The sequence below is a fragment of the Cricetulus griseus genome, chromosome 4 (genome assembly GCF_003668045.3).
Source record: "Cricetulus griseus strain 17A/GY chromosome 4, alternate assembly CriGri-PICRH-1.0, whole genome shotgun sequence".
NCBI classification, from domain to species: Eukaryota; Metazoa; Chordata; class Mammalia; order Rodentia; family Cricetidae; genus Cricetulus; species Cricetulus griseus.
Window position 1 is genome coordinate 42,450,542 of NC_048597.1, and position 16,192 is coordinate 42,466,733.

At 40.6% G+C, this 16,192-nt stretch overlaps 1 protein-coding gene across 1 annotated transcript in view; it reads right to left on the reverse strand.

Annotated features, from left to right (window-relative positions):
* Positions 1 to 13,202: 13,202 nt before the first annotated feature.
* The window catches only part of Morc1 (MORC family CW-type zinc finger 1), a 160,114-nt gene continuing 157,124 nt past the window's right edge, over positions 13,203 to 16,192 (reverse strand). Inside the window, exons 26-27 of the mRNA XM_027413258.1 lie at positions 15,979 to 16,173; positions 13,203 to 13,845 (exon numbers count right to left, since the gene is read on the reverse strand). Coding sequence (XP_027269059.1) covers positions 13,717 to 13,845; positions 15,979 to 16,173 — 324 coding nt within the window. The 3' untranslated portion in view covers positions 13,203 to 13,716. The remainder of the gene's footprint in view (positions 13,846 to 15,978; positions 16,174 to 16,192) is intronic.

Below are 16,192 nucleotides of genomic sequence, written 5' to 3' on the forward strand. Positions count from 1 at the left end.
TTCTGTGGGGTAATCCAAGGGAACATTAAGTCTGTGCCTCCTTAGCTGAGCCACAGGAGACCGTGTTGTACAGATGAAGACATCTGATGTTTATGGCCCGAGCCTAAGTGAGGTTCACTAGTTCCCTGCATCAGAATCAAGTAGAGGTAAACAATAAACAGAACAACAAATCCCTACATCTACTATAAAAAACAAACCAGCATCAAAGCTGTCCAAGGCAGTCCAAGGGACTTCACTGTGTCACACTCTTCCATGCTGAGACACATATATCCTAAGATTTGGAAAGTACAGAGGCAAAATATTTTTTTACTTGTATCTTTCTTTGCAGGCAATTTTTTAATCATCTTGCTACATCTTTAAGTGGTTTTTTAATTGTGATGTGTTCAGATGAGAATTTGCACGACTTTACCAAGCCTAATTAGAAAAGTTATAATTCATGTTTGCATCTATGAATAGTGATACAGTCATAAGATAGTCTAACAAAAATTATTTTAAAAAAATAATGAACAGTCTTTTACTTGTATTTCTGGAGCAAATGTGAGTTGTGAGGAGTCTATGCTTTGTATAAAGTGAAGACATGACCACTCCAAAGTATGGTTGGAGGGAAGGATTTTATTGTAGATATGAGGGAGAGTACAGCCAGAGGCATCTGCAAGAATCCAGAGTAGAGAGAGAGTAGTAGACTAAACATGGACCGCATGAACTGGGCCATGAGAGGCAGTGAGGGGGTTGGGGGACTAAGAGGAGCAGGGTGGGGGAAGAGAGACTAAAGAGGAGAGAGAGCCAAGAGAGGGGACCAAGAGAGTATGGCCAAAAAGCAGGGTTACATAGGAATGAGAAGTTGGAGGAAGGGAACTGTGGGCTGGGGAAATTTAAGGTAAGAGGCAGGTGAGTAGAGCTGGGAGCAGCCACTGAGCGAGCCTGAAGGTGCTGAGTGAGCCTGGAGGCCAGCAGACACTTTGGTATGCTAATAGGCACCACGGTTAGCCATTTGTCCTGATTTGGACCTGACATGATTTCATAGGGCTGGAGATGTAGCTCTGGGAGTCTGGCTAAGTCTTCAGCACCACAGGATGAAACTATCCAGGGATTTCTTTACAACCATCCCCTTCTCTTTTCATCTGCTTCTCCCCATGGGCCTGTTCAGCAATTTCTGAAGCTCTATCACACCCGATCTTACATGAGAGTGCTTCATTCTTTTATCCCAGAACTCATCCTAGGAAGCCCCTGGAAAGAAAAGATTCAGAGCTTGCACATGAAAAATAATTGAAGTCCCGACATGTCTACAGATTTATTTATCGGGGCTGTAGAATGTTGTGTAGAGATTAGTATGTGGAAACAGGACAGCTTGGAGGGGGAGTTAAGCTTCATTTTGTAGAAGTGTTGGGAAAATACATGTGTATGGAATTGTGTTTTAATGATCTCTGAAACATATGGAAACTATAAGCACACGTTGTTTTATATCAATAAGGAAAGTATAAGAGTGTATGTTTACACTTTCCCTTCTATCATAAAAAATCTAAAACTTCATAAATATAATTTTTTAAATGGAGAACAAGGTCCTAGAAGTCTTCTGCCCAATAGAAAATGAAAGGTGTGTTGTAGGGTAATGTCTGTGACCTGCCATAGTCACAACTATTTCCAGAATATGACCAATTGAAGGTGTAAGCAGAAGGTAATAAAGCTTGCTGCACATGAAAAATAAGTATTTCATCTAACTCTATAGTTAAGAGACACCAACTTTTAAAAAAAAAGAAAAAGAAGAAAAAGCCTATGTCTCTAGGATATGCTAGTCAGTTGCATTTATTATCTCTAATTCTCTTATTATGACAGATCACCTGATTATTCTTATTTCAAGAGTACAGAATTCTCTTTCAGAGGAGTTATATAAAGGAGCTAAATAACAAAACTAGAATGCAGGTGACTAGACCATTTAAGCCCAGTCAGTCTCGCTTGGAGGTCTTTGTTCTTTGTAGCATCCAGCATTGCCCTCAGAACTGGCTACTCTCTGAATCCTCTTTTTAGAAGAGGGCACAATTGTGACTTGATGGGGCATGTCTGATGTAGTGTGCTGTGCTAAGTTTCTGGTGTGAGCCATTTGTGAGAAGACGGGGCTGTATAAAGAGAGGTAGGTTAGGGGACCAGTAAGATTGCTCAGTGGTTAAAGGCTCTTACCACAATTCTAAGGGCCTAAGTTCAGTCCCACGAACCCATAGTGGAGGAGAGAGCCGACACTTACAGACTGACCTCTACCTGTTCACCATGGCATGTGAGCACACACACACACACACACACACACACACACACACACACACACACACACACATAACTTACAGACTGACCTCTACCTGTTCACCATGGCATGTGAGCACACACACACACACACACACACACACACACACACACACACACACACACACACACACACACTAATCTAGGCTGGGTACGCTATGCCACTTAGCTCCAGGGAGACTTTGAGACCACAGTGGTGGTTCCAGGGAGCTCTTCCACACTCCACGCTGGTGTTATCTGGCTTCACAGGAGGTGTTCAATCTCATCTTCCCCGTTTGCTCCCCGCATTTCATGGATATTTAGTTTGTTATTCACAGAATCTTCAGCCTTGTAGTCCTCTGCTCACTGGCTTAGCCTCCAGCACCCACTGACTAGAATTTCTCAGTTAAATGTTCCCAGCTACTCCTCTCTGACCTGGTGTGTCTTTGCTGGTCCCATCTCATTGGTTGGCTTCATAGTCTTCACCCCAATTTTTGGCTGGGATTTCACAATCATCTTTTGCTGCACAGTCTGTTCTTGCTTTTGGCTCATCATTCTCTTCCCTCTCCAAGGACTTTCACTTGGAAGGCTGAAATAATCCTATTTTGCACCCTGTGAAATTCCACTGTAGATATTACTCAATGTGTCCATGATGGTTCCACTATTGTTCTTTGTCTGTCTTTTTGCCCAAGTGTTTCCTAAAATAGATGCTGAAATGGTAAGATATTTTGATGCTGTAGCCATGAAAATTTTAAAAAGAGTGATGTTATTGAAGGAATAGAATTTCCATTCTAAAAAATATTTCTTCATTTTCAGATGGCAAACACTCTAAACTAGTATTAGTAATAATTGTTCCACAGATGTCACAGGGACTGTGATAATCCCTGCTGTTATGGAGTACTTGAAGTACATATGAGGCTAGGCATTGGGCTTTGCACATATGAGGTCATTTGATCTATTGGCCAAGAATTATAACATCTTGTAATCTAGTAAAATTAAGTTCATGCAGGCTGGGAGCAAAGCACTATGACAGAACTATTGTTTAATATGCACAAAGCTTTGGTCCAATCTCTAGTCCCCACACAAGACAATAACAAAACAAACAATGACATTTTTTGTTACAGCAACTAATGACAAATCCTGTTTAGTCTATTTACTTTCTAGTTCAGGAAGCAATGTCTTCTGTTGTGCAATGGTTTTCTGTTTTGGCTTTTGTGGGGCCCACCACCAATTCCCAAATAAATCACATTATGGAGGCTTATTCTTAGTTATAAGTGCCCAGCCTTAGCTTGGCTTGTTTCTTGCCAGATTTTCTTAACTGATCTCAACCACCTTTTGCCTCCAGGCTTTTACCTTTTCTTACTTTGGCTGGCTGGGTGCCTGGGGGGCTGGGTGGCCAGCTCCTGACATCTTCCTCCCCTGTTCTCTTGTTGCCTTTCCTCTTCCTTGTTTCTCCATCTATTTATACTCTCTGCCAATCCTTGCTCCTGTCTCACTATTGGCTGGTCAGCTCTTTATTAAACCATCAGGGGTTTTAGACAGGCAAAGAATCATAGCTTCACAGAGTTAAACAAATGCAGTGTAAACAAAAACAACACACCTTTACATCATTAAACAAATGTTCCAGAGCACAAACAATTGTAACACACCTTAAAACAGTCCCTAACAGTCCACTTCTAACACAAACTAACCAAATTGTCAATCCACTAAAAGCCATTTCCTCCCACAGCACTCTATTAATATCTAAGAGTCTGTGCAAAGGTCCTGAAATTTCACTCTAACCTGAAGATATTCAGACTTTTTTTTTCTTTTATATATGACACATCTTAGTGACATTTTGCCCGTTGTGATGATTCTGTACAAACCAGATGGACTGAAACATCTGCCTGAGAGTGGTTGTGCCAATGATCAGAAGAAACTCCAAGGGAGTGACTATGAGCAAAGAATAAAATCCACATGCATGGAAATGGCACAATGAAGCCCACTATTTTGCATACTAACTACAAATCACTTTAAATTTTTTGAAAAATAAAGATGCCCAGATGACTTGTTTATGCATATCCTATGACTAATCAACAATTGTCAGTGACACAGAATTTACATTTAGAAGTTTCAAAGAAAGAAGGAAAAAAAAAAAAAGAGCCACCCTAATCATGTCAAATACACACTAACCTCCTTTGTGCAATTAAAACATCCTGTAAGAGAGATGATGTGTTCAGGATCATGACGTAGCCTAGTTTCCTCCAAGGATGCCAGTATTAAGAGACGAAGGATTGCTGCCATGCCTGAGTAGTGTCACCCCAGTACGATGAAAATGCACTGCTGACTTGGGAAACTGATTGTATAATGTGATCTTTATGCAGATCAGACACGGCTGCTCTTGACTTGACCATGACTGCACACAGTTCAGAGGTTCGGAGACAAAGGGCTTCCCTTGTTTCCCAGACAAGCACTTGGTGATTAATAGGTTTCCTTGATATCAGGAAGCCCTGAGCAGAATGTGCCTGCTCAGATATTTGCTGTCAGTCTCTTGTGATCTTGGGGAAGGAGAGTCAAGAGTCCATGTTTGATCACTTCTCTACGAGCCAAATACTAAAGAGTGGGGACTGCAATGACACAGAACTATCTCTGGTACCAAACCTGTTTACTATTCCAAACATCTGTCTCCTGAAATCCATAATAGATAAGATAAAATCCAGATGTGCCTTAATTCAGTCAGCCTGTTTCTTCCAAGTGTTTTACTTCCCACACAATGATCCTGCATCCTTATCTATTAATGAGTGAAAGGGGTGAACAGAATATGTAGGAAATGCAGAATGGATGATGGGATGGCTATGGTGATCATTCTAGCTTTAAGACTGCGTTTCCACTGGGTCTGTGTGATGGTGAATACTCTCAGCTTGACATGACCTGGGGTCACCCTAGAGACAAGCCTTTGGACATGCTTGTGAGAGATTATCTAAATCAGGTTAACTGAGGTGGGAACACTAACCTTAAATGAGTGGTATCATGCCAGGTGACTGGGGTCCTGAAATGAGTAAAAGGGAGAATGAGAACTGAGTGATTAGAAGGACTCATCACTCTGCACTTGTTGACTGCAAATGTAAGGAGACCAGCTAGCTGCCTCAAGCTTCTGACTCCAGGACCCATGAAATATGAGCCAAAATAAACCTTTCTTTCCTTAACTTGATTTTGTCAAGTATTTTTGTCATGGTAACAAGTAAAGTACCTGAGACAGTCTAAATATAAAACAACCTTCTGGATTAGATCATTTATTTATATCTATCATTTATCATCCATCCATCCATCCATCCATCCATCCATCCATCCATCCATCCATCCATCCATCCATCCATCCATTGCCAGAATCCCTTTTACATTTCCCTCAGCTCTTTAGTGGTAGGAAATTGGCCTGCCTTCTGAATGTGGGTGCCAGCTAGGAGGCCAAGACAGTCTATGGGACCTCTAACAGTGGAGCCAGTCTTTATCCCTAGAGCACATTGGACTCTGGGAGCCCATTCCCTATGGAGGGATACTATTGCAGCCCAGATACAGCAAGGAGGGCCTAGGCCCTCCCCAAAATGATATGACAGACTTTGAAGGTCCCTGGTTGGGGGGCCTCACTATCTCTGGGGAGGAATCTGGGGTGTTTTGGGGTGTGTGTTGGGGAACATAGGAGGATGGGAGGGCGAGGAAATGGGGGAGATGGATATGTAAATATGAGTAGTAATTAAATTTAAATTTTAAAAAAAGAAAAAAAAAAGTCTTTTACCACTTATCCTGGTATTTGTAAGGTAATGGTGGTATTCATACCTGCCTGTTCATCCAAGCCACCCTGATGGAAAAAGAAACCAAAAGTTTTTTCTCAAGTCAATTGTTCTGAAGTAGAAAGAGAGGTCAGAATTAAGCATCACAGCTTCAATAAATTTTGCTACAGCATGTGTGTTACAATGGCTTACATTTTAGTGTATGTTGTCTAAGAAAGCTGACATCTTTTATAGGTAGAATTCTGTGAAAGCCTCAACCAGAATGTTAACAATTGATGTCATATGTGGAAGTTCTTATAAACTGTAAGATTCTAAGCAAATGTGGTGTTTTATTGACACCTACACATAGTTCAGAGTTCTCATGCCAGGTTTCTGAAGTAAGGAGCCTTGGTCTATGCCCTAAAGAGACCGTGGCTAAACAGTTTGATCCATAGCAGGTGTCTGTTTCCAGGGAATGCATCTTAGTGATTGTAGCCACCATATAGACCAAACAACCCCACACAGTGATGTAGGTAGCAGGTATCCAGGGCTTGGTGAATAATAACAACCATGACACAGGATGAGAGCAAGTTACCTGCTCTCATCTTTCCAGGGCTCCTATACACTGGGCACTAAGGAAGCAGATAATCAAAGGTCACTTCTGAATTTCAAGTAGAGTTGAGACTCCCATGCATGTGTCTGGGCTTAGACTAAGGTGACAGTCAAAACTCTAAGCTGATTCTCATTTCATTAGTTTCATTCTTCGGCTGGCAACCCTCCCAAACTGAAAATGTCATCTGAAATAACACGAGTGAGCGAGGGGTAGGTGAAAGCTGAGAAAAGCAGGAAAGCAAGCCTGACAGGACAAGGGCCTCGGCACTTCAGCCAGACCCGACGTGCTGAGGTCAGTCATCTGCATTCTACAGACAAACATGCCATCCCTTTATTGACTGTGTTATATACACTTTTACTCAAAGATCATTCACCTACATGATGTCACATGAGTTCAATGATGAGGTAGTTGGTGCAGATCATGCTGTCCCAACTTTGGAAATAAAGAATTTGGGATGCAGAGAAGTTAATGGCGTTGTCCAAGACTACACATAGTCAGTAAAGATCAGAGCTCAGACAAGAGCCCAGAAATCTTTATTCTTCTCAAGGTCATGCTTCCATCATCCCCTTGGTATGCTATGATTTATATTATGAAGAAATTAATCACAGGATTTATTCTACAATAGAAAGGAGTTAGGTGTGGGGTGCATGCTAACAATCAGGTCCCTGGAGTCTGAGGCAGGAGGATTGCTGAGACTTCACGCCACATATCCAAGCCCCATTACTTTCCACTTTGTCACTTTCATGTTTTCCTTCTGTGTCAAGTTACACTCTGACACTTCTGAGTGGCCGCTCATTACCTCACTCCGAATTCACTGGGTTTGCCCATGGCTGCTAATGTAAAACAATCTGAGAGCTTGTTTCTGTAGCCTGTGGATGGTCCCTGGTGCAACTAACCTGGTTTAAGCTGTAGCTCTGCTTGCCATTTCAATCTCAGACCCACACATTCAGGAAAGCCATTGATCTATCTCAATAGGACTTCTGACAATTAAGCTGGTCATGGTGGTTGGTACAGGCCTGTAATAAGCATTCAGGAGCTGAAGCCAGAACATTGCCATGAGTTCAAAACCATTTCAGGCTATGGTGTAAGTTCAAGGCCAGCCTGGAGCTAGAGTGAGACCTTGTCTCAAACATACATACACATGCATACATGCATGTACACATAAACTAATAACAAAACCAGATAAACCTATGGTAGACTTGCCTAGATTGAGTACAGGCCACTTTAGGAATAACAAGTTAAAAAGAGAGAAAAACAAAACAATAATATGAAAAGTTTGACAACTGAAGACACAGAAACAATAAGAAGCAAACCGAGTATGGAAAGCACTCTTTTGGGGGGGTTTTTAACACTCAGAAACCCTGCCCCAGATACTTAAAAAGACATGTGCGGATTGTGATATTGCATAAAGTGTAACGGTTGATGCTCACATTAATGACTCTGACAAACCAAAAATAAGTCTTGCCAGCACTTTGAAGAGGTAGGAATTCATGAAATGCTTTTTGAATGCTACTTCTCCAGGACACTTGAGAATTCAGAGTAGCTCTATAGACATCCTACATTCTCTGAAATAATGGACAGCTGATCTCACACTGATACGCCATTTTATTTCTCTGGGCCAAATCACAATCATCTGTGAGTGTCACTCGATAATGGGCAATCCTGATACTTTCTCATTTCACAACTCTTTTCACACTGACATACCCCAGGGTGTTCATGACATGTCCTGACTATGTAGGAGCACTTTTTCATAAGCAAACCTAAAATCCTCAGGGTCAAATCACGAATAGCAACAAAATTTATAAGCCTCTTGAACTGAGCCCAGCCATTCCTGTGATGGGCACTGAGCAAGCGCTCTCATCCGTGGCATGCATGCCCAGACATCATCTATTCCTGCTTCCTTGAAAACAGGCTTCATTTTGACAGCAGATCCTTGCTCCTGCCCAGCCTGCTTCTTCGCACATTGTTTTTGCTCGTAGGTAGAAGCCACTGGCATGCATGGTGCTTTTACACTCATTAAGCTGATAACAACATTGTTGGCACAGAATGTGACATCCACACCTCTGAGACAAAACTATAGCGTTTGATCATCTCTCATCATCTAATCTCAGGGGCTCTGCAAGAGCCCAGAAGCTGCTGTCTATAGCAACAGCCTTACACACTGCAATTGTGTCACTTACAGCAGGGACAGTGGAACAGCAGCAGCTGGGGGAACTGAGAAGTGAAAGATACATAACTAGAACAAGTAAACAGAGACATGTAAATGGGTTGATCGTATCTGGAAAGTGTTTGGGGTTTAAGAATAAAAGCAGGAACAATGCCTCCTTTCCCACCGGCTCAGGCTTGCATCTACCCGAAGTCAAGTTGATGAGGAAGACCCTGCAATGCTATGTGGACAGCACTTAACTCATGCTTGATAATGAAACCCAGAAGACAGGAAGGTTCTCCAAGAAACAGATGCTGATTTCACATGGGTTTAACCTTCCCCAGTTCTTGACTTTCTTAGCTTGATTTATGTCACCTGATTCTTGGCTTTGGAGAATGATCAGAGGTGTGTGCTGAATTCCATACATCATAATGCCAGCCTGTCGCTCCCAATTTTATTCAGTTGCTTGTCTCTTTTATCACTGGTATTCCCCACCCCAGCCATTTCTTTGATTCTATTTGGCATCTGTATATTTTAACTATATTCATCTCTGTAGGTAAAAAATAACACACAAGGAAACACAGGTAGAACTTAAACCTAAGACTGCATGTTGTTACTTTTTTGGTCCTATTTTTCTTGTTTTGTGTCATCATTCTTAGATTTGCTTCTTTTTTTCTCAAAAAAACCCGAGCTGTTTTGTCAGTTCTCAAGAATGAGTAACTCACACCAGCCAAGTAGCAATCTTTATAAGCTAAAATGTATGCCAATTAAAAACTAAATTGTTTTATTTTTGCTAAACTAAATTGTTCAGATGTAAAAAAAAAAAAAAACAGGCAATGCAAAATATTCTGGCTTTTTTGAGATTGGACAACACATTGGCTAATTTGTATTGATTTTGTCTGCCAGTCGATATATACTCAAGCTTAGAAGCAAATTCCTACAATTTGCCTTTTGGCAAAATGTCATGAATGCATTACATATTTGGAAACAGTCTTTGTAAATCAATTTGCACTTATTAGATTTATTTAAACGATAGCATTAGAATTCCATGCCGAGATTTAATTTGGTTTAAGATAACTCTCTACATGCAGAACATTTCCAATGGTGGCGAGATTTCCCAATTATTTTCCTGTCACCAATGTTAAATGTATTTAAATGACTGAGTCACCTGCAGGCTGTGGGTTGTGTGAAGGCTAGTCTGGTTAGCAGAGCACATGTTTTACCAGAGGTTAATTAATAAGGAGCAAACAAGGGAAAATGAAGAATTAAAGCCAAATGAAAAGCAAAGGGTCTTGGTGAAGGCATTATACACTTGATCTTGTAGATTGGCCTTTGCTTCAGACCTTACAGACCCAAAATACTTTGAATTCATGCAGTGCTCACAGGATGGGCAGGTATTCCACCTTAAATGTTCTGAGTCACTCACAGGTCTCTTTGCAGGAGTTGATGTCTGATTATTAGCTGCAGATTTGCTGACCCCCGCCCTACATGATTCTGAGAACACAGCCTTTTGTTCAGGTTGGTCTTTGCATAAATTATCTCTTGATTTAGTTCCGCACTCTTATCTTAAGATAAGAATGGCCCCGGTAGACTGATGTATTTGAATGTGTGGTCCCAAGTTGTTAGAACTATCTGAGAAGGATTAGGAGGTATGCTCTCAAGGGAGGAAGTATGCTACTGGAAGTAGGCTTTGAGGTTTCAAAAGACTGTCACTGTTCCCAGTGTGTTCCATCTGCCTCCTGCTTATGGACTACAGTGTGAACTCTCAAGTTGTCCCTGCAGCCATGTGTTGCTCTACCTGTATGGACTCTAATCCTCTGAAACTGTAATCCTAATTAGACAACTTTCTTTTGTAAGTTGCCTTGGTCATGGTGCTTTGTCACAACAATAGAAAAGTAATGAAGACTCTTGTGTTCTCAGAAAGTAACTCTAAACTTCTTATAGCTACAGGCTAAATAAGATGCAGAAGCTAGTGAGATACTACACAGTTTTAAGAATAAAGTCACTTCCCACTAACAGAAGATACTGTGCTTACGGCTATGTCGAGGTAGCTTGCTGTGAAAGGCAGAGGCAATACTTTACTGAGTGTATTCCTCCTAGTGTTATCAGCTGTACCATATGTCTACATTTTTTGAGTGACACAAATGGACCTACTAGAGAAAACTTCTACTGAGAAAAGGAAGATGCTGTTATTTCTATTTTACAGATGGGGAAATGGAGATGAGAATCTAAGTCATGCTTTAATGAAGTTGGTAATTGGATAAACTCTTCATGATTACAACTGTAGACAAACGAGTTCAAACTTTTCTACTGCTTACTAATGCCACAGAAGAAGTGCTTCAGAGTCTCAAATCTCACTTATCTGTACAGTAAGAAGTGTCTGCCTTTTCATACCGGAATATTGCAAATATGTATTTAGATGAGTAATGGGTTTTTAATGTGTGGAAAATTATACACAGAATATTGTTAAATTCAAAGCCTAGCTATGAGAAATGGAAACAGCTAAAGGTAAACAGCACTAAGTGAAGTTACAGATGTAGTAACTAAACCTAGTCTGAAGGTAACTGAACATACTAGATATCACGTTGCTTTCCTCACACTATTTTTTTCTCTCTGGTCCTTCCCTTCCCTTTCTCACGTCTGGAGCTACAATTGTCCTCTGTTTGCTAGCTTCGTATCACTGCAGTTCATAAGTTAATCCTGTCCCAGCTAAGTCCCTATTGGATCTGGGACTGAAGCAATGAACCTAAGGTGCACATCTACAGTTCAGTGATAGAAACCAATTTTTCTGGTGTCCCAAACATCGTCCTGGATACCATACTTAGAACATGAATCTCCAGGTGGAAATCTAATGGTTTTGATCATAAAATCTAGTTTCTCTCCTCTAACCTAACTCTGTTCATTTTCCCATTCCTACACTGGCTCAGTTTATAGCAGGGGCTCTACATTAGTCCTGCCGGATTGCCTATTTAAAATCTAAGGTTCCCTAAGACCGGGATCCACTGGAGCTTTAAGAACTCCCATAACTGAAAGGAAGGTAGTTGCAATTATACCAAGTGTACACTTTTCACGAAAACATTTCTATTTCATGATTAAATAGCAGATGCATAACAGGGTCTTGGTGTATGAAATTCCTTCTTTCGGAGGTTTTACTGAAACCATTAGAGTGGATGAGATCTCTTAGGTACAGTGAAAAGGATGGTGAGGTCCTGAGGACTTAGTACTGACAATGATGCAGTTCAGTAGAAAGTGTGCTCTGAGGATGTTCCTCTTCAGACTCTAAGTGTCTGCCAGGAGCGGGCTCAGAAGATTGACTTCTTGTTGCCCTTCACTTTTATTAATCACCAATTTTAACATTAAAGGAAAAATGTGCATTGATGAGGACAGAGGAAGGCAATTACTTTTCATGTGGAGGAAAGCTTTGGATAGATTAAAAAATACAACAATGTGAAATACTAAAATTGTGTTTCTTCATATAAATTATGCATATTTTATTATTTATAAATTATGTGTATTAAAATTTGCATAATGATGACTTCCTGAATCAGAACAAATTTAACTGTTTCTTTTCTGAGAATTATTATATTGGATACAATATCAAAATCTAAAAACCAGGACTCTTTCTGTTTCAAACATTTTCCAGTCATGGAAGAATGGAAAAACATCACTATTTATAATTAGCTAAAGAACAGGGCTAACAACAATAAATATAAGTAGAAATGCACAAAATACTTAAAGGAAAAATTTAAATGACACTACAGCATACTAATGCTAGAATACATGGAAAGATCAAACTTGATTGTCTTTAGAAAAACTTAATTTCAGCCAGGCGTTGGTGGCACACGCCTTTAATCCCAGCACTTGGGAGGCAGAGGCAGGCGGATCTCTGTGAGTTTGAGACCAACCTGGTCTACAAGAGCTAGCTCCAGGATAGCCCCCAAAGCCACAGAGAAACCCTGTCTCGAGATATATATATCACTACAAACCCAAGAAAACACAAAATAAATTTACCAGTGGGTGGTAACTCAAAAAACTTAGGATGAGGACTGGATAAAGGTATATACAAAAATTGTGTAAAATAAAACAATTAGCTTACCATGGTACTGTGAGTCTGGCATGAAGAAAAAAAGACAAAAATATTTTGAGTGGGAAAATGATGTAACAGCATCTTTTGGACACTATTACATCCACGTTTTAAGCTGTTTAATGATTCGTATGGTTTCTATACGATGAATGGTAATAGACTCACCAGTAATTGATAAAAACTTACCAACTGTAGAATTTTAGTAGGAAAATTGGCAAGAGCATGCCTCTTGGGAAGACTAAACAAGTAGCTTAAGACACAAATCAGATAAAGACTTCTTACTATATCCCCCTCACAGGTTCCAAATGTTGTAGGAGGTATATCACACAAGTTAAAACACAATTCCACAAACGAGTGTTTAATGCTTTCTTGTGCTTTCCAAAGTTGTAGACGTTTCTAATCAAACAAAGCAACCAGTGAGTAAAGTGTAAAACAATTCTGTACATACATACACATGTAAAAATACAATTCTTACACATGCACAGCATGTACATATAATGCTTACAAGTGTTACCCTTTACTCTACCTAAATAATGAAATTAGCATAAATACCATATCAAAATCTAACTAAAGCAAAATTTAAACTTAAGTGACAATTTCTTTTTCTCTAGGGCTCAGAGGGAAACAGGAGAAATCTGGAAATGAGTTCTGATAGCATGAGAAGAGTTAGGAGATTAACATCAGGGAAACCATGGATGGTATATCAGTCCCTGTCTCAAAACACACAAAAACTTTTAAGAGTTAGGCTAAATTTTACAATAGCAATAAGAAAGGAATGTTTTCTAAAAGACTTCTCCAATTTTCTTATTAGCAGTTTTAAGAAGAAACACCTTTTTCTGGCTTTTGAGATCACCTTTCACCATTCTTTATCTTTTGCTTGCCCTGACTCCAGAGTCCTTCCATTTAAAGTGTCTGGAAGACGATCTTCTTTAAGCAAAGCTTCTAAGTAAGCATCAATCTGCTGGAGTTCTCCCGCTGGACCACCCTGGAAGAGAGAAGCCACAGTCACTCCAGGGGGAGAAGCTCAGCTGTTATTCCTGTCATTCTGGCAGCCACCCGCAGTCATCTGGGTGATTCATGTAGCAACAGCCCTACATCACATCTGATTGATGCTCTTAACCTTTGCAAATGTTTTCTCTCATTTAATCTCGTTTTCTGCCTACAAGTGGTTAAGGATTTGAATAATGTTTTCTTCTTCAGTGGAAGTTAGTATTTTTCTCTTTCAAGAATTGGCTCAAGTGGTGTTGACAGAGGCACAAATACAATTACCATAATGGGAAACTATTTAGCATTAATTATCTTTTTGCTCTTTAGTGGTGTAGCTTCTTAAATCACTTGTCAGATCACCAAAACTAAGGGGGATTTCTCTCCTGGCAGTCTGCTAAAAATTAAAGAAGTATCTTCTGTCTCATTTTGTACTTGGTATGGAAGGAATTCCTGATGAAAGTTGAAAATGACTGTATCAGAGAAGATGAAGCCCCACTTCAGAATTCATAACTTGGACAGAGACCCATGCAGTCTGGATTAAAATCCATGTTCACCCTACTCTGTTGTAATGCACAGTGGATTTCCACAGTCCCTTCAAGGACAAAGTAATTCCAGTCCTCCGGGTTCTCTATGCAGGTCTCAGTTCCTGCCTTCTCACAGCTAAGTCAGGCAGACTTAACTCGTGACCCATATCTAAGGCCAAAGTGCACAGGCTCCTTAAACTCAATGATGGTTCAGATTTCCCCATTTATTTCTAAAACCCACAAAAAGCCTTCTACACTATATTTAAATTTTTGATATAGCCAAGATTTCCATGTGCTACATAAAAGCTGGACCACTTATAGGCCTGGAGGGATGCGGGAAAGGGGCATGCTATACTTGGAAGACAATGTTTTTTTATGAAAGTAATTACTATGAACAATGAATAGATGCCAATAAAACGAGATGGGCCAATCCTTATTACTTCAACATGGAAGCATACAAACAAAACTGACAACCATTCACATTTATGATGTTTTCCTTTAACTTCTCCCTCTGGGATTAAGAGAATTAATATTTATTCATATGTGAAGACAAAACTGCATCGAAATATCTCACTTTCCAAAACGTTGGAAATTTTTACCTACTGGACACAGGTATTGAGAAGCTGATTGGCAGAATTGAGGATTACCTCGGAAACAGAGCTCCAGGCATGGCTGTGGAGGATTAGCTTGACTGTGTTAAGTGCAGTGGGCAGACCCTCCCACTGTGAGTCTGGGGATACAAGTGGATAACAGGACCTAAGCAGCACCGTGTATTCATTGCTTTCTGCTCTTGACTGTGGACGCGACGTGACCAGCCTTGAGCTCCTTAACTTTCATGATGCACGACATCCTTGCAGTGTACACCAAAGAACACTCTTCTCTCTTAAGTGCATTTCCTCCAAGTATTTTATCACAGCAAAAGAAAAAAGACACCAAGACAACCAGCAACTAATAGCACAGGCAAAGACTCTGGGGTTTATTTGGAGAAAGACATACAGAAGAATCCAAATGTTCTAATCTATGCCTTGAAAGCTAATTTACCTCCGAAGTACATGGTTAGCTAGACCAGAATGCTGCTCAGACCTCCATGGAACAGCAACCCTTCCCTTCAGAGATATGGTCAGGCACTCTACTGAAAGTATTGTTAGGAAGTAACTAACTACCAGACTTCCAGGTTCCTAGATTTCATGCCTGGAGAAGTGAGTTTTCAATCAAAGGGCATACATTGGTGGCCACATGTCCTGTCCCCACCCCTTCCCTGCCTGGCTGAAGACTTATACTTTGAAGCACCACCCACCACCCCACTTGTTCAGAGAGATAGACAAGATCCCAATGCAGCAATGTTGCATTGCCTGACTTCTCTCTTCAGAGAACTCACCACACTGCCTCGGAGCCCTACCCTTGTGTTTTCTGTTGTCTGTTTGTCCCCTGCAATCTATCATGATATCCCTCTTGAGCCCAGATCTGAGCCCTTCCAGATTTTAGTCCCATAATTAGCAGCAGGGACTGTGCTAGGCAGTTTACCAACGTGGGTAAGCACAGCAGCACACTGTCAGCAGAGAAATCCAGACACAGGTGACACAGACACTCCTCACGCTGTCACTCACCAGATGAAGCTTCTGCAACAGCAATGCCAGCTTTGCCCGAAGGTCGTTGAGTTTCTCCTCAGTCTTTTTCCTCTTCAGTTCACACTGCCCCAGGAAAACTTCATTAAGTAACCGTCTTCTGTTGGTCTCATAAATAAGGGACTGCATTTTTCTCTTGAGTCTTTTCTCATATTGGACCATGTAGATATCCTGGATCTGGGAATGTTTTTAAAGA